General features: G+C 39.6%; 8 protein-coding genes across 13 annotated transcripts in view; 4 read left to right on the plus strand and 4 right to left on the minus strand.

Annotated features, from left to right (window-relative positions):
- On the minus strand, nucleotides 647-2,164 carry LOC104744935. The gene is made up of 2 exons (XM_010466068.2): nucleotides 1,543-2,164; nucleotides 647-1,091 (listed from the first exon to the last, which is right to left on the minus strand). Exons 1-2 carry the CDS (start codon nucleotides 1,993-1,995, stop codon nucleotides 1,029-1,031), a joined length of 516 nt encoding a protein of 171 aa, XP_010464370.1. The 5' UTR covers nucleotides 1,996-2,164; the 3' UTR covers nucleotides 647-1,028.
- LOC104744936 (2Fe-2S ferredoxin-like) lies at nucleotides 2,948-3,723 on the plus strand. Its single transcript, XM_010466069.2, has one exon. It carries the CDS (start codon nucleotides 3,016-3,018, stop codon nucleotides 3,493-3,495), a length of 480 nt encoding a protein of 159 aa, XP_010464371.1. The 5' UTR covers nucleotides 2,948-3,015; the 3' UTR covers nucleotides 3,496-3,723.
- Nucleotides 4,968-5,837, plus strand: LOC104744937 (calmodulin-like protein 3). The gene has a single exon (XM_010466070.2). It carries the CDS (start codon nucleotides 5,141-5,143, stop codon nucleotides 5,600-5,602), a length of 462 nt encoding a protein of 153 aa, XP_010464372.1. The 5' UTR covers nucleotides 4,968-5,140; the 3' UTR covers nucleotides 5,603-5,837.
- LOC104744939 (protein FAR1-RELATED SEQUENCE 7-like) lies at nucleotides 6,198-7,857 on the plus strand. Its single transcript, XM_010466072.1, has 3 exons — nucleotides 6,198-6,349; nucleotides 6,927-7,378; nucleotides 7,612-7,857. Coding segments are annotated over exons 1-3 (648 nt in total). The 5' UTR covers nucleotides 6,198-6,348; the 3' UTR covers nucleotides 7,807-7,857.
- On the minus strand, nucleotides 7,802-8,792 carry LOC104744938. Its single transcript, XM_010466071.1, has 2 exons — nucleotides 8,630-8,792; nucleotides 7,802-8,534 (listed from the first exon to the last, which is right to left on the minus strand). Exons 1-2 carry the CDS (start codon nucleotides 8,635-8,637, stop codon nucleotides 7,943-7,945), a joined length of 600 nt encoding a protein of 199 aa, XP_010464373.1. The 5' UTR covers nucleotides 8,638-8,792; the 3' UTR covers nucleotides 7,802-7,942.
- Nucleotides 9,438-10,896, minus strand: LOC104744940 (ubiquitin-like-conjugating enzyme ATG10). Of its 4 annotated transcripts, none has more exons than XM_010466074.2 (6): nucleotides 10,708-10,896; nucleotides 10,575-10,625; nucleotides 10,415-10,492; nucleotides 10,217-10,316; nucleotides 10,036-10,133; nucleotides 9,438-9,936 (listed from the first exon to the last, which is right to left on the minus strand). In XM_010466074.2, exons 1-6 carry the CDS (start codon nucleotides 10,864-10,866, stop codon nucleotides 9,748-9,750), a joined length of 675 nt encoding a protein of 224 aa, XP_010464376.1. In that variant the 5' UTR covers nucleotides 10,867-10,896; the 3' UTR covers nucleotides 9,438-9,747. The 4 variants fall into 4 exon arrangements, with proteins under 4 accessions (XP_010464376.1, XP_010464378.1, XP_010464377.1 ...); XM_010466076.2 differs by having other exon boundaries at nucleotides 10,217-10,310; nucleotides 10,575-10,628; XM_010466075.2 differs by having other exon boundaries at nucleotides 9,438-9,933; nucleotides 10,575-10,628.
- On the plus strand, nucleotides 11,261-14,942 carry LOC104744943 (integrator complex subunit 9-like). 2 transcript variants are annotated; one of them, XM_010466081.2, is made up of 11 exons: nucleotides 11,261-11,269; nucleotides 11,387-11,767; nucleotides 11,861-12,075; nucleotides 12,191-12,520; nucleotides 12,614-12,821; nucleotides 12,954-13,046; nucleotides 13,178-13,269; nucleotides 13,531-13,648; nucleotides 13,736-13,821; nucleotides 14,133-14,184; nucleotides 14,272-14,942. In XM_010466081.2, the coding sequence occupies exons 1-11, from the start codon at nucleotides 11,261-11,263 to the stop codon at nucleotides 14,791-14,793; spliced, it is 2,106 nt and encodes a 701-aa protein (XP_010464383.1). In that variant the 3' UTR covers nucleotides 14,794-14,942. The 2 variants fall into 2 exon arrangements, with proteins under 2 accessions (XP_010464383.1, XP_010464384.1); XM_010466082.2 differs by having other exon boundaries at nucleotides 12,617-12,821; nucleotides 14,272-14,793.
- The window catches only part of LOC104744942 (formin-like protein 10), a 4,168-nt gene continuing 1,541 nt past the window's right edge, over nucleotides 14,943-17,569 (minus strand). Inside the window, exons 2-4 of one of the 2 annotated variants that reach the window (XM_010466077.2) lie at nucleotides 16,054-17,569; nucleotides 15,729-15,973; nucleotides 14,943-15,648 (exon numbers count right to left, since the gene is read on the minus strand). In XM_010466077.2, coding sequence (XP_010464379.1) covers nucleotides 15,028-15,648; nucleotides 15,729-15,973; nucleotides 16,054-17,569 — 2,382 coding nt within the window. In that variant the 3' untranslated portion in view covers nucleotides 14,943-15,027. The remainder of the gene's footprint in view (nucleotides 15,649-15,728; nucleotides 15,974-16,053) is intronic. The other variant, XM_010466080.2, reaches the window with a different exon arrangement.

The following is a 17,569-nucleotide window of genomic DNA, read 5'->3' on the forward strand; positions in this document are numbered from 1 at the left end:
TAGGCGAATAACGAGAATGATTGCATGAGTTTGATTAGATAGATCGTGGAACTTAGGCATATTGTTTGTAGGGTCACAGTTTCTATGCAATTAGTAGAATATCTGGATCCGGAAAATTTAATAAAATAGATCACTCTAGTCTCGTTTTATCTTTTAACATATCAAGTCATGTCTCATCGAGACTGGAGTTAATGGTCTGGTGGCTTTAGTTCATCCATGTTATTCTTACCTGTCTGACTAGGTTCGAGAATATGTAATGTGTGTAACCATGCACTAGAAGACGAAAAGAAAAAACTAAAAAAAAAAAAATCTCACAATCTTAAAAACCAAGTACCAGTCTTTTAATATTTAAGCACTTGGACAAAGTTTGAAAGACTCTCCTGAGTGGCCATATTTTGGCATTACTGTTTCATTGATCTACTGAAATCTTTAGGACAGCGACTTCCGAAGCCAACTGGAGACAGACTTCCACTTCAGGCCAGGTCTTTTAGAATGACGACGAAATCCTATAATTGCCCACAGTTGGTTGATTGATTTGACTGTAAAACTTAGATTTCATTTTACCAAAAATAAAGCAGGCCAGATATCCGGCGGTGAAAAGGAAATGATTGCAAATCGCCAATTTTCAATTTTCTATGACATTGAATTTGGCTAAATAAATATATAAGGATTTTTATTATATTTTTGTTTAGAGACACATGACACAAAAATACAACACAAACCAAAACCATTCATTCATCACCTCACAAGTAATCATCACTTGAACTAAATCTGAGGCCATCTCTTTGAGCATCTTTTCAAAAACCACAGGATTCTCTCCTCTGGTTTCAGTCCCCGGTGCAATCTAAGAATGAAACACAGAAAAACAAAACTGGGAATGGGGAGGGAAAGAATGAAAGAAATTTTGCCTAAGATTTGAGACCAAAAACAGTTGTTGTAAGTATCTTCAAGAATTTGATGAGAGCATCATCTAATCTTCCTTTTCTCTCTCTGGTATTTGGTATAACAACAAATTCCTCATACTTGTGCTAAATAACGTTTCTCCCAAGATTTTGATCTACTTGATACAATGGCAACATAAGTGACTGAACCTGCATAAAAAAACCCATTAAGCACAACACATTAGCTCATTCTATCCATTATATAACACCCTTTCCAAAACCTTCACCGATCATAAAACTCAACCAGTTTGCAAGAATGGAGAGAAGTGACACTTAAAAAAAGGAACCATTCATAATTGTAATGATAACTCTCAGATTCACATGTCCAACAGTTTGACTGACCAATAAAAAAAACTCGCAACCAAGTCAAGAATGGGAGAAAATGACTCTGGAAAAGAGAATCTCAAAAGCTTCAGATTAGGATGAATGAGATAAGCCAAACAAACTTTTTCAAAAAAAGGATTCTCCTTTGAAGACGATATCATTGTCTTTATTCACCCTAACCACTAAACACACAACTAAGCAAATTCGAATGATCTCAATTCAAGCAATAACATATGATTCAATCCGAAAACATAAAAGTCTCATGATTTGTCCATACCTTGTTAACAGCAACACAATCTCTAGGTGTCTCAAACAAAGACAAAGAGTACTGCTTGCGAACGACACCAACGTCAAAGTAAATAAGACCAGAGCTCGGGACGTCGACTCGGATTCCTTTAACAGGAAACCACAAGAAAAGCTCCTGCGCCGAGATTCCCAATAAATCCGAGATTTGAGACGAACCAATCGTCCCGTTGATATTGGCGTCGTAATGCAGCTCAGACTCGTATTTAGCGTCGCACGAATGATCCAAAGAAACCGAGAAGCGTCCCGTTGCGGCGTCGTAGTTGTGTTCCCTGACTCCTTTCGGGAATATCCCCTGCGGCAAACCATTCGCCTGGAGGATATCGTATATAGTCTCTTTCTCTGAGATCGCCGTAGAGATCGAGATCCCGGCGACGGCGAGAACGAGACAAAGAAGAAGAAACGCGATTTGAACAATACGAATCATTTGATCAGCCGCCTTTGTCCCAACGCCGAATTCAGATCTCTCTCTCTCTATCTCTCGCGCAAGGCTCGTTAATAGGAAATTGAATAAATGGGTTTAAGCAATGAAGAAGAAGAAGAAGAAGAAGAAGAAGAAGAAGACGACATTTCTGGTGACAGCTTGAAACAGAGTGGATCGTAAATTTTTATCAAAATTATTGAAGGCGGAATTTTGGAATGGGTGCAGTAATCTTCTGCTTCTCATTCCATACATGGAACTAACCACTGAATGATTGCCACGTGCCTTGTAACCACCCTATTTTTTTTAAGGTAGTTTTCGTTTTAACGCCTTGGTTCTATAATTTCTAAAACGCGTTATTGGAATAAGTAGGTAGGTGGATCGGACCGGACCGGACCGTATCAACATGGGAAACAGAGTGGATCTGGCCGGAGATGCGGCTATCTGAATGTAAATAGTAATACTCCTTACTAAAATAGAGCTTTTGTGTCTTGAATGCCTCATCATCAATATAAACACATTGTGAAATCAATCTTTATTTCTCAAGGCTATTGACTCATCGTCCTAAAAAGGTGGTTTCTTTCAACTCATGGACATATGTACTATGCTGACTGAATGACCATTCTTCTTATTAATTCGCCAATGATTAATGGCGGATATGACCGTATTGCACGTTTCTTTTGTGATATATACAGTTGTTAGAGATAGGTTGTTTGAATTGGTTGCACTCTACACTAGAAAACCATTTCGTGTTCAACCGTTCTTCAATTTATAGTTAACGATAAAATGCAAAGTATCACGTGGTCATTGTTGAGATAAGTTACGCAACTTGAACCGGGTTCGACCGAGTGGTCCAATTTCATTTTATTTCCCTTGAATTATTGGGCTTGTAACAATGTTTGGGCTTATAAAGAAGCCCACTACAAATTAGCGTTCACCCCACACACGACTTTTCCGGTTTCCGGTATCGTAATCGAAAGCTACCTTAACACACAAAACTCTCCGACCAAAAATTGGGGAACGACGATGGCGACGACTCTCCAGAAACTCTCCTCTCAAATCAACCGCCTCTCTCCATTCGTCAGATCCCTAACCGTCCGCACCTCCGCAACATCTGCTCCTTCTCCGTCATCGGGATCTAAGAAAGTCTCAGACCGAATCGTCAAGCTTTCTGCGATCGATCCAGATGGTTACAAGAAAGATATCATTGGTCTCTCTGGCCAGACTCTCCTCCGTGCGCTCACTCACACTGGTCTGATCGATCCGGCGTCGCATCGATTAGACGACATCGAGGCTTGCTCTGCTGAATGCGAGGTTCAGATCGCTGAGGAATGGCTCGAGAAGCTCCCTCCGCGTTCCTACGACGAGGAGTATGTGCTGAAGCGTAGCTCGAGATCCCGTGTTTTGAACAAACACTCTCGTCTTGGTTGCCAAGTTGTGTTAACCCAGGAGCTTCAAGGTATGGTCGTCGCTGTCCCTGAAGCTAAGCCTTGGGATATTCCGTAAGTTTTTGCTCTTAAGTCTCTCATAAGTGTCGTTGGTGGTTTCGTTCTCAAATTGGCTAATAAATTCGCGTTGGTACTCTGCAGATAACTTCATTTGAATCTGTAATCTTGCTTTCCTTATTTGAAATTTTTGTAATGTGGTAAAGAACTTGTTTGTTTAAACGATCATCCCTGCTTTTAGTATGGGTTGCTGCTTTGCAAATTGAATGTTGTTGCTTTCTTGATTTCAGTTCTTGCTCTCTAAAGTGATCTTGCTCTATTGCTTCTTAACCGTTTTAGAGTCTAGCGAACATATGAGAGATTAGAGACTATGGTGTTGTATATGAAGGAGTGAACACATTATGTCGAATTGTGATTACTTTGTGTTGGTCTCTCTAGCTCAATTTGCCAAGAGCTTTAGGCATAGAGAAAGATAAAGAGCATATACATTGATGTGCTTTCGGAGAACAGGAATGAGATTCTTATTGCAAAAGGCCATCTTTTCTATACGGGTTTAGTTGTCGAAGGTGGCTTTAGTTAGAAGCATTGATGGACCATTCTCATAACTATTTCTGTATCATTGGTGAGGCTGAGATAACATTATATGGACTCTTTAGCTTGTTAATCATAGATTCTGCTTCTAAGGATAGGAATAGGGTAGACTGACTCTGGCATCTTCATACCATTGGTTTGGTAGATTTGATTCGAGCCTTGCAAGCTCTGTTTGTAGAATGTATATTCTTGTTCGGGTTTAGTGTGGAAGAGTGAATCAATAGTACCATTGAGGATACACTGGTTAGATGTTATTTTATACGGGTGTTCCAAAACGCAGATTAGATGCCTTGCGATTAATTTTCTAATTCGTATGCGTTTTCCCAAAATCCGAAACCAAAGCAAACTGAAGAATCGAATGCTCAGATGTACTTCTAAATAAATGTTATAAGGTCAATACAATATACCATAATTAAAATCTTTGTTTGTGAAGTCTTGTAGTAGGTAAAAGAGTGTTAGACCATCAATCTGTGAAGAAGTGATTAAGACCTTGACTAGTATAAAACGCAATCTCTTTTTATTTATTTTATCACTGTTCAAGTTGTCTCTTCTATTTTCGAAACATCAGTACATCACGATGTTCAAATTGACAAAAAAAGGTGTATGGAACATTATCCACCTCCAATAAATGTTACATCTAAGATAGATAATATCAAAATTTGAAAAGAAAGTAAAAAAACATATGCAAAGTGATAAGAATTGGACAAAATTATGTTTCACTATCCTAACCACAAATTGTGAATGTGAAACTTAAAAGATAAAACCTGAAATAACTATCCTAACGGAAAACAACTATTTGATGAAGATGAGGAAATATGAGATAAATGTGTAGATTCCGTGTGTATCTCTATAGATAGACTTACGTTTTTGTGTATTCTTGAAAGACATAAACCTATTTTAAGACCAGTTCAACAGAAAACTGGTGCAGACCACGATCACAGTTGTAATTAGTTTTCTAAAATGGCAACCACTCCTTTCCTTTAAGAACCAGTCCTTCTTCTCTTCTCCTGCCCTAATTTTCTTCTTCTCTATAAACCTATATCCTAGTTTTGTTCTCATTCATTCTGCTGTTTCAAAAACCTCATAAATATATTATATACTCCAATCAAGAAGAAATGGATCAAGCAGAGCTTTGCCGGATATTCCAAATGTTCGACAGGAACGGTGACGGCAAAATCACGAAGCAAGAGCTGAATGATTCATTGGAGAATCTAGGAATCTACATCCCTGACAAAGACTTGGTGCAGATGATCGAGAAGATTGATCTCAACGGTGACGGGTACGTGGATATCGAAGAGTTTGGAGGGTTGTACCAGACGATAATGGAGGAGAGAGACGAGGAGGAAGACATGATAGAAGCTTTCAATGTGTTCGATCAGAACAGGGACGGGTTCATCACGGTGGAAGAGCTAAAATCTGTGTTAGCTTCCTTGGGGCTCAAGCAAGGAAGAACCCTAGAGGATTGCAAGAGGATGATAAGCAAAGTTGACGTTGATGGAGATGGGATGGTGAACTTCAAAGAGTTTAAACAGATGATGAAAGGTGGTGGATTTGCCGCCTTAGGATCAGACTTGTAAAAATAAAATAAAAAACCATTTTTTCGGGTTCGGGTCTGAGACCAAAAATCATTGGTTTTTTTCTTCGGAATGATTAGTAGGGCAAAGCCACGAAATCGATTAATGGATTTGCAAAAGAAAAAAAATCTCAACAAACTTTGTGAGCTTTGTTTTGAATGCTCATATATATTAACGTTGTTGATAAAAAAAAGTTTCCAGTTTTGGGATTTTGAAACATAACCATGTGAAGAATGAATACACGGATCACTTAAATCCGCATTTGTTTTGATAAATTTCAAATTGTTTATTGAGAATTATTCTTTTAATATTTGGAGTTTGGTGCGCTTCACAATGATCACTAGTACCTCGGTGATAAAGCTCATGTCAATTGTCACACAAACCTATTTTTAAATCCTTATTTCCTTATAGCGGTAAAAAGTAAAAAGAAGAACATTGCAAAAAAGAAATTCTTGGTAAAAAGTAAAAGAAAATAACTATAAACTACATGATGTTTTTGTTTTTTTTTTTGCTTACAAACTACGTGTCGTTTATCAGTTTTCGTAACCCAAAGGGTGAGACCCGGAATGTGGAAGAAGTCAAAACCAAAGTAAGTAAAGTAAGTCATCGTCACCGGACAAAACTAAAGACGAGATCTTCGTTTTGTCTCTTGTCGTCTTCCTCCCCACCGCTTCCCCCAGTCACTTAACTTCAGTTTCGGAGATCGTCACTTCACTTCACAGATTTGGAGTTTTCTAATCTTCCATCTAAGTGAGTGCTTCAATTTGAATTTTAATCCCCCTCTCTGTTTCGATGATTTTGTGGGGCTTTGGCTCCCTTTTGGCTATGTTTCCTTCTGTGTATCAAAATTATGTAATCTAACTTCTCAATTTCGCCATCTGTATGGATTAGTCTGCTTGATTTTGCTCTTTTTCCTTCTGCTATGAACCCACTTTGGTTAAGTTCACAATTTAAGACTTTTGAGTAAAGATTGATGAAATTGCTACTCTCTGCCTTTTCTATTAGGGTTTATATATGCATATATTAGGGTTTCTGTTTTCACTTTTTAAGGACATGCTTATCTTCAAGCCATTGTTTGTTTTGATAAGCTTTGAAGAGAAGTTCATCTACTCGACTCTTAGGTCCATTATATATCTAGCTTAGGACTGATTGTAGCAGATCAGAGCTATTGTGTGAGTTGGTTTGAGAGAGCGGGTAGGTTTATAAGCGTTTTCTAGGGTTTGGTTGGGCATTTGGTTGAGAGTTGAGAGCTTATGGTATGGTTCTGTTTCATAGCTTTGCATATTTTTTTCTTGTATTGAAATGTTTGTGTGTTGTTGTGTGCAAGTGGAAGAGAACTCTTTACCCGAAGAGGATGTAGAGATGATTGAGAATTCAGATGGAAAGGATATAGTCAGTAATGAAGCTTCTCCAATGGTGGAGCCTTTCATTGGTATGGAGTTCGAATCAGAAGAATCTGCAAAGTCTTTTTATGACAATTATGCCACAGTCATGGGTTTCGTTATGCGAGTGGATGCTTTCAGGCGGTCAATGAGAGATGGGACCGTGGTGTGGCGCAGACTCGTGTGTAATAAAGAAGGATTCCGTAGATCGAGACCTCGTAGAAGCGAGAACAGGAAACCTCGAGCTATAACAAGAGAAGGGTGTAAGGCTTTGATTGTTGTGAAAAGAGAGAAATCTGGAGAATGGCTTGTCACTAAATTTGTGAAAGAACATAACCATCCTCTCTTGCCTCTCTCACCTAATGTTCGCCGGAATCCCCACCTCTCTCAAACACCGGTATGTTTACTCACTTTTCCTTTAGTCTTTCTTATTGAGTTACGTTCTTTTTGGTTGTTTGTTACCTAAGCATAACTATTGCAGATTCTTGTTATGTGATGCTGTTGGCTTTTTAGAATGTGTTTGAGCAGCATTGACATTGATCTTTGACTTACCAAGAGTTAAAAGCTCTGTCCGTTTTACTCTGAACTAAATGTATTGATCTTGAAATCTTGTACAAATGGACTTTTCAGGACGAGAAAGATGCAAAGATTAGGGAGCTGAGTGCAGAGCTAAGCCGAGAGAGAAAACGTTGTGCTGCGTTGCAACAGCAGCTTGATATGGTCTTAAAGGAGATGGAAGAACATTCCAACCATCTCTCCACTAACATCAACAATGTTATCCAACGTGTAAGAGAAATCGAGTCCAATACTTTCACCAAACTGTAAACAACACAGCTTCATTTCTGTTCATATAAGTTCATCATCAAATTCGCTTAATCTAATGTTCAATTCTTCATTCTCCGAAACAAGCAAAGAAAAGACAAGATTGAAAGGGCATTGTTAAAAATTACATTGCCAGAAATCATTGCCAGAAAGCGTACATGGCAGTAGAGATGTAAACCAACAGAGCAGAGGAAACCAGAGTAACGAGCGTTGTAACCGCTTGAACCGCGGATTGACTGCCGCAAGAGAGCAACCCAAGACGGATCTGAATCACATTAACCATAGACAGCATCAAGAACAGACAGCCCATGACAGATCCGACAGCAGAAGCCATCATTCCCCATCTCAAAACCTTTATGTTAATGTGAGCTCTGAAAATCTCATCGACGTCTTTGCTGTTGAGGAGGTTTAAGGCAAGTTTGAGACCTTGAGCTACCAAAGAGGAGAAGAGGAAGAAGCTGAAGGAGACGACTTCGAAGACCAGCAGCTTCTTGGCCACATCAGCACTTGCATCGCAGCTGGATCGTTGTTCGAGGCTGTGTTGACCTGGAGTCGCTATGGAAAGACCTACGAAGACGGCGATGGTGAAAAGAGAGTTCACGTTCACGAGTCCGTCAAGAGCGCTTACGTGGACACTTGTGGTGGCGACAGAGGATGTTGAAGAAGTCGTCGGCGACGTCATTCTCACGCCGTTCTCAACGCCGGTCATGTAGTTATCTTTCGGCTCAGATCTGGTCGGAAAACGAATATTTTATTTATAAAGAAAATGTTCTAAGAAAGGTAGATTGAGTTTAGGGAGAGAGAAGAGAGACAGGGTTAAGCTTACTCTTCCATGAGGGAATCTGATTAAGCGATGAGTTTGCTTTTGGTCGGGGGATTTAGTTTGAAAAAAGAGATGTATTGTCCTAAAAGTGAGCTTGTCGGAACTCTCTCTCTCTCTCTCTCTCCCTATTTTTGTACGAACCAGCTCATCCTTTTTCCACGTCGGAGTCAACTGAAATTAAGTTTTAACATTTCGATTTTTCGTCTCTTTTTCTAAAGTTTTTTGTTTTTTGTTTACTCTTTGTTTCAATGGTTTTGATAATTTTAGGTAAATTTCGATAATTTGATTGATTTTGATTTAAATCATATTCCTTATAAATTCTGTATCATTTAAAACCATACATTTAAATAAAAAAGTTGACAAAACTAAGAAAAAAATAATTTATTCAAAAGTACGTTTACGCACTTTTCCTTTAGATCATTTGGTGGTTTGTAGCAGATTCTTGTTATCTGATGACTTTGTCTTTTATAGATGCATTTGACATTCATCTTTTGACTTTCCAAGAGCATAAAGCTTTGTCCGTTTTCCTCTGAACTGAAATGTATTGATATTGGAAACCTTTGTATAAAACGAAGCTTTTCAGGACGAGAAAGATGTAAAGATTAGGGAGCTGAGTGCAGAGCTGTGCCGAGAGAGGGAGCTTTCTGCTGCGTTGCAACAGCAGCTTGATCTTTAAAGGAGATGGAAGAACATTCCAACCATCTCTCCACTAACATCAATAATCTTATCCAAAGCGTAAGAGAAATCTATACTTTTACCAAACCCCTTTAGCAGAATAAACAATAATTTAATACTAAACAACACAGCTTCATATCTGTTCATAAAAGCTCATCATCAGATTCTCTTAATCTAATGTTCTATTCTTCATTCTCCTAGACAAACAAAGAAAAGACAAGATTGAAAGGTATTGACAAAAATTACATTGGCTAATTAAAATAAAGCCATGGACTTGGGAACCTGAGAGACTCCTCATTTCAACTCATAGATTCATCAGTATCAATACCAGAAAGCCTAAATGGCAGTAGAGATGTAAACCAACAGAGCAGAGGAAACCAGAGTCACGAGCGTCTTTGCTGTTGGCATCTAATTACATCCTATAGTCTGATAACAGAAGATGGCTATTAATTCAGCATCTCAAGAGGGATCCTAAGACCAACCACCTGCCCGACAACAGAGAACCATGAAACCAAGTACAAGTCAACTGGCATCTGACATCCAGTAGAGATGCTACTTTGGGAAAGCAGCTTGATCCAATCCTCAGTCCCACAGGGATGTAGCTTGAACCATGGCCTGTTCAAATATGGATGCTCCTGCGATTGATAGTTGCATAGAGATTGTTCAATACCATATAACCAAATAATACACATAAAACGGACATTGTTAGTATTGATTTTAGAGAGGATAGATACCTCCTGTGTTATAAAAGTCCACTTAGATTCATGCAAAAGACTAACAGAGCATGAGGGCAGATCTTTTTTAATGACATCCAAAGATAGAGGTTGTCCACCTAAGTGACAACAAAGATGATTTTCAAACTAAATAAAAGAACAAACCACAAAAGGTCAAAGAAGGTTATATATTGCGACATACCGCTGCAGTATCCTCGAAAATATAACACAGGAACCTTGTATGATGAACTGTAAACTATATGAAAATCATAGTAATGTGCTTCATTTTCTTGGTTCTGAACCTAGCAGGAAACAAGCAAAGACCAATCTCAGTGATTCCACAATTCTGCTTCAAAGATGTTGACAATGAGAAAATTTGCTTAAAAGGTTAATAATGTACCAAGATTGTGTGATCAACTGATTCTTCTTTTTCCAAGCAGTCAGTAGCTACATTTAAAGATTCATCCTCTGGACTTTCCTATTCACATAATCAATACTGAGAAACAAGAAAAGAAGAAGATCAAAACAGCAGCACTGTTAAGAGCTGTCAGTCTTATTACCTCAAGTGAGCTGAGAATGAGGATTTCCTCTAGCGACAAGTAACCTTCCTCCTGCTAATAACCACAAAAAGACGAAGGAATCTTAAGAAAACAAGGTTGAATTATGGAGAATAGTGTTGATCGTTGTTTTAACCTGATTTGAAAGGTGTAGAGTTCGATTGATCAGAGGAACCCATGACCATGGAGGGAACGATTGGTTATGAATTTTCCATTTATCGGCAAAAGCTCGAGCGGCTACTGAGAAACCTTCCACGGTGAGTCTACCATCGCTGACCTCTCTACCTGAATTCATCGGAGAACCAAACAAAATATAAAAGCTCTCCGTCTCTCTCTCCGGTTATATTTCAACAACTTCTATCAGAACAATGAAACCGCATTGAACCGAACCTGAGATCCTAAACCGACCTTTTTTCTTTCTTTAAAATTCAATGAAGTCATGAACTAAACCGAACCGAACCGAATCAAATTTAAACCAGTTTCGAATTAAAACCGCCGCTTCGTCTTCGACAACCTCCGTCGCCGCTTTGCATAAACCTCCGTGTACATCTCTCAACTTTATCCTCTCTAAACAAGTTTATATTTTTTTCTGAAAATCTTCTATGATACGCATGATTCGGGCTGTTTTGAGCTTGCGTTGTATATAAAAGCTCTGAATTTGAACTGATTCTACTATCGTTTACACCGCCATGGAATTGGTTAGTTTCTCTTACTCCCTTATGTATTATAAGTTAATGTAAGTCTATATATATCGTGTGAGGTGTTGAAAACGTCGGGTTGGGTAAAATATGAAAGCTTTGTGGGTTTTTTTGCAGACATGTCTGAGTAAAGGAGATGGCTTTCACTATCCTCCTTGTCATATGCTTAATTTATGTGGTTTCAGAATCTTGATTGACTGCCCTTTGGATCTTTCGGCGATCAAAATCTTCTCACCTGTTCCATATGATGTTGGTTTTGAAGCTTCTGAATATCCATCATCTGATGTGTCTCTGGATGCTCAGGATCCAGTTCAGAAGAAGCAGAAACTGGAGAGACAGCTAACTCCTGCTGATTTGGTGTGCGCAGAACCGTGGTACAAAACTGTGAAGGCCTTGCATTTGTGGGAGGCTTCTTTGATTGATGTAGTTCTCATCTCCAACCCTATGGGGTTGCTCGGATTGCCATTCCTAACCCAAAACCCTGGATTTTGTGCTAAGGTAAACGTTTTCAGGTCTTAAAGTTTTGAGTTTTTTGAATGGTTTGGTTTGTTTGGGGTGTGCATTGTGCTGAGTTGTTATTATAAGATGCAGATATATATGACTGAAGCAACAGCCAAGATTGGACAGTTCATGATGGAAGATCTTGTCTCGATGCATAAGGAATTCAGATGTTTTTATGGACCCGGGGACTCCAGTTATCCTGGATGGATAAAGGATTTAGATAGTGAAGAGGTACCAGCCTTGCTTAAAAAAGTTGTCTTTGGTGAGAGTGGTGATGATCTGGGGAGTTGGATGCGTCTGTACAGGTAACTATTATTATTGGCTTGTCGAACTATATGTTGCCCCGTTATTAAGTTGCCAGCTCTTTAAGTTTTCATGTTTTTGATTTCTTCTTTAATTTATGTCCAATCTTTTCCACAGTTTAGATGATATAGAGAGTTGCATGAAGAAGGTTCAAGTTGTAAAGTTTGCAGAAGAAGTTTGTTATAATGGGACCTTGATCATAAAGGCTCTAAGTTCAGGTCTAGATATTGGGGCTTGCAATTGGTTGATCAACGGACCTAATGGAAGTCTAAGTTATCTGTCAAACTCCATCTTAGTTTCACTTCATGCGAGAAATTTTGATATCAATGGTCTCAAAGGAACCGATGTGATGGTTTACTCAGATTTCTCATGCCTCCAGTCTGCAGAAGTGACTGAGAATGGTTGTATTTCTCCCAACACGGATAATAATTATTTATCAACAATCAGGTAACTCTCACATATGACTTTATCTTACATTTTATTAGGATGTTTGTTTGGGACTTAGAGTCGAGGATCTTTCTTAACTGTTACACTTTTTAGTAGTGACAATAAGGATGAGGACTTGGCTGCTTCATTACTAAACACAGAAGACAGCTTAGAAGAGATGGAGAAACTAGCTTTTGTTTGTTCATGTGCTGCAGAATCTGCTGATGCTGGTGGCTCAACCTTGATAACAATTACTCGAGTTGGGATAGTTTTGCAGCTCCTAGAGCTAATGTCAGATTATATTGAATCTTCGTCTCTGAAGGTTGGATTTCTCTTTCTTATTAGTATATAGTTTTAATTTCTTGAGGATATGAAGCACAGAAAAAAAGGTGATTTACTTGAAATTATTCTTTATCTCTGTCAGACTAAATCACTCTAGTCTGGATTTGCTTAGGTTCCAATCTTTGTAATATCTTCTGTGGCAGAAGAGCTATTGGCATACACAAAAACCATACCCGAGTGGCTGTGCGACCAACGACAGGAGGAGGTATACTTCTGCCAATTTTCTTGGTTAATCACTGAATTTTTTATGTGAGAAAATGAATCAAATGGTATATGTTCTGTTATAATTTCTTTGAAAGATAGATCAAATACTAAATATTTTGATTGATGTCGCAGTTAATTTTAGGAGAACCATCGTTTGACCATCTTAAATTCAATAAAGACAAGAAGATTCATTTGTTTCCTGCCATTCATTCACCCAACTTAATGTAAGAAGGGTTCATAATTTTATCTCTGTATTCACTACTTGATGAGTTATTTTGCTGAGTGCATAGTTTGCAAACACATTACACATGCCATGCTAGTATTATTGGAAATATCATATCTGTTCACCTTAAATTATTGCTTAGTTCAGATACATCAGTAAAATACCTCACATGGAATCTGCAACCTAATTCTTGGGGGTGGGGTGATTCCATTTCCAGAAGTATGTTACAACATTCACTAATTTTTTTAAGTTATACGAACAGAACGAGTTGGCAAGAGCCATGCATTGTATTTGCTCCTCACTGTAGTTTGCGGCTTGGCCCTTCAGTCCAACTTCTTCAGCGTTGGCGTGGAGATCCAAAATCATTGCTTGTTCTTGAGGTTTTTATATCTTTCTCTCTTTCCTAGCTCCATCAGATGATCCAGTGTGAATCTCAGTCAATCTATCTGATTAGAAATGTATTGCAGGATGGAATTAGTTCAGGTTTAGCACTTCTCCCTTTTAGACCAGTAGCGATGAAAGTTCTCCAATGTTCATTTCTTTCTGGAATAAGGTAAGGTTTGCCTTGCTGTATGATTAAAACTACATTTCATTCTGGTGCTTCGTAGTTGTTTTTTTTCTGTCTTCTTAAATTAAGGAATCTGAGTTGTGCCTGTACAAAATAGGAATTAGCATATGGGTTCCTGCGCAAGGGCATACGTTGATGATATGCCTTATCAGCAATTTCTCACTATCTCTCAGAATATTAGTTTTTAAAAATCATGATAACTAACACGTTGAGCTTGTTATCATGTAGTCCAGAGGCCAAATGTGTGATTTGAAATTAGCTTGTCAACCATTACTCAATGCGGTAGTTTCTTGCAGGTTGCAAAAGCTCCCAACACTTCTTTCCGTTTTGCAGCCAAAGATTGTTTTGGTAACGATTCTCTCCTCCACTTTGTTTAGAAATCTTTCCATCGTGCATCTGTCTATATTCATCTATCTGATACCATTTTATGAATAGGTCCCTGATGCTGTCAGTCAGAGGATCGATCTTAGTGGGATGAAGATAAACTCAATCTTGAGTTTCTCTGAGAACGAGACGCTGCATGTGCCAAGAATTGCAGACAATACAAGCGTAGAGATTACGACAGACTTGGCCTCCAAATTGAGCTGGAGAAAACTGAGACAGCGTGAAAACTTTGGTATTGCAAGATTAAAAGGTGGGCTTCTGATGGAAGATGGGAAACACAGATTAGTTACAGGGTTGGAGCAAGAAGAAAGTTCAGGGAAGGCTCGGCCATTAAGGTATTGGGGCACAGTGGCTCAGGAACCACTTTTGGGCGCGTTACTGAAAATGGGAATAAAAGGATCCATAGAACACAGCACATCTGAGAATGGATTAGAAAACAGTATAATTCATATAGCAAATCCTAGCAGTGGCCTGATAGAGACCTCCGAGATGTGTACTGCTATTGTAGCAGAAGATAAGAATGTAGCCTCTCAGATCCTCCAGGGGATTGATGAAGTTCTTGATGGAATTTAGAGGATGTATCAGCTGACTGGACCTGGTCTATTAGTGTATTAGAGTGACTGAATTAGATAGATCGTGTAATTATATGATTTGTTTGTTCAAGCCACTTTATGTTTGTAAAAGTTGTATTCTCCCTGAAATACGAGCATACCTTCCAACGATTCAAACAAACATACTTACATAACTAAGAGGTAACACAATGCATTAGTCTTGGACAGATTATAGTATCTTTATTACACAAGAAATCTAAGCCAGCGCACTCTCTTCTCTAGTCACCTGCATTTTCTTGCATACTCCATCTAGAATGTTCAAGAAGTCTCTCACAATTACGAATACTTTCAATAGCTGAGCTTCTTCCTTTGCGGAATCAACATGGAAATACTCTGTGATCTTTTTCACTGCAAAGAGTGTGGAACCTTCTTCTCTTTCTATCTTTTTAATCTCCTCAGTAGCCGTTTCCAAGAAACGGGTCATCGACTCCTTGAATTTCCACCAATGCTGTTCTTGATTATGTCCTGTCTCCTCACACAGTAGCAGAACCTCACTTACTTTCTGAACTCCTTGATAAAGCTTCGCCACATCGCTTCTTAGAACGCCGTAGTCCAAATCTGCAGATTTCTTGACATCGTCAAGTACTGAACTCAGATTTCTCACAACGGTTAGCCCTTTGATGCCTTCTGATTCTGTGATGTTCTGTACAACAGAATGCAAGATACTGGTTCTTCCATCTACAGATTTGATATCGACAAGCTCGAGGAGCGCCTCAAGTTTGAAGGCATGAGCATTACCGCTCTTTATTCCTGTCTCTAAGACAGCTCCAACAAGTCTCACTAACATCCTGCTATTTCGCAGTGCCTCACAAGCAGCCTGCAAAAGAATCATATAGTTTTTTGAGACATAAGTTTACAACAACATTCACACTCACTATCTTCAGCTTTGTTTTATACCTGTATAACGCGGAGTGATCCTTTCAAGTGTTTGACTTTGGAGTCAAAACTAACAACAAAGAGCAATGCATCAACCCGTTTGAACACGAAAGGCACATTAAGCAATTCCTTGAGAAACCTCTCTGATGGGGCAAGCTTGATCACTGAATCATCACTATAGCTACTCAACTTCTTCTCTTCTTCTTCGCTCGGTACCACTCTTGCTAAACTATCAAGAAGCTCAACTCCAAGTGCTTCATAGTTACCTGATAGACAATACAAGTCAGATTCAACTCGATGCAATAAAAAATAGAGAACAAATTAGCTTTGTAGCAGATGATTTTACCATCTCGAAGTGCCTGACAGACATCATTTGTGGTAAGCTTAAGTATTGTAAGAAGAGTAGCAACATTTTGACTCTTTATTGGATCTAAAACTTTGCTCTCTTGATTTAGCATCGGAAGATCACAGCTAAGACTTCTCTGTTTTGAGTTAGCATTTGAAGAGTTATACGGAAGACGGTCCCATGTAGTTGTCCGGCGAGAACTTGGTCGGACTCTGTCCCAAGGCAAAGGTTTCAGCTTTGGCTTTGGTCGCTCTGTTGTTCCTTCCCAACAACTCTGTGGTAACTCAGAGAAAGATAGCTTTTTTCCAGATTTCTGAACCATAAAAGACTGTGACGGTGGCACAAGAGGAGGAGGCTCCGGCATTGCCGGCGGTGGCCGTTGTGGAGGAGGAATAGTAACAGAAACAGCTGCAGCCGAGTCGCTCTGTTCAGTTGTAGCAAACTCTGGATTTTCCCAAGAAGGTTTCAAACTTCTTGAAGATTCAGAGATGTTGATACAAAAATCTCTAGCTGGTGAAGCAGAAGTTGAAGAAAGGAACAAAGACTTAACATTTCGACTGAAATCGTTCCATCTCGGCGGCGAAGAGTCCAGAACCTTCCGGAAAAAACGATCCGGCGTGGTGGAGACTGAAGAGTACATAGAAGAACGAGCGTATGCGTCTGGAGTTCTAATCATACCTCTCTCTGGTGACGTAGAAGCAGAGGAGATTCTTGGAAACCCTAGATTTTGATTCCAGAGGCTAAACATTCTCAGAGACGCACCACCGTATCTTTTATTGTTCCTTACGGTTCTCTCCGGTGAAGACGAAGACTGAGGGTTTTGGTTAGTTGACCAATGTGGAGCGGTAGAGTTCATCGGCGGAGAAATCGTAGCGGACGGTGACATCGCCGGAGAATCTGAGTGTGAAGAGATAGAGCAAGAGCAGTTGCTGTACGGATTAGTTCTCCGGTCTCGTGGTTCTTGACCAGCTATAGACGCCAGAGGCGAGTAGAAGTCATCGTCTTCTTCTTCTTCTGCTTCTTTATCGGAGTTGTGTTGCAGGAGGAAGCTACGAGCAGGTAATGGCGGGAGAGGAGAGATCTCAGGTGAGGCCGGTTTAACGAAAACAGAACCGGAGGAAGTAGCGACGTTGCCGAGGTAGAGGACATCGGAAGTAGAAGGAGCTACAGAGAGTTTGTTTTCAGTTGTGTTGTTGTTTCTTGTTTGGGGACATTGAGGAGTTTGTTGTTGTTCGGATTTGGTAATGTCTGAAGAAGAAGAAGCTAAGCTCTTGGATTCTTCTTTAAAATGACGGGTTTGCCCTCGCCACCGTCCGTAGAGAAACAAAGACAGGCCGAGTAGTGTTGCGACGGCGAGCACGGCGGAGATAGCTGGGATAAGGAGTGTACGGGAAGGAGTGTGAGATTGAGGAGAGCGAGGGAGGACGAGGGCTGAGATGTTGGCCGGAAATGTCGCGAACGTAGGGGCCGGAGGCGGAAGAGGCTGCGGTGGGGAAGGAGGAGGAGGAGGAGAGGA

The sequence above is a fragment of the Camelina sativa genome, chromosome 15, assembly GCF_000633955.1.
Source record: "Camelina sativa cultivar DH55 chromosome 15, Cs, whole genome shotgun sequence".
NCBI classification, from domain to species: domain Eukaryota; kingdom Viridiplantae; phylum Streptophyta; class Magnoliopsida; order Brassicales; family Brassicaceae; genus Camelina; species Camelina sativa.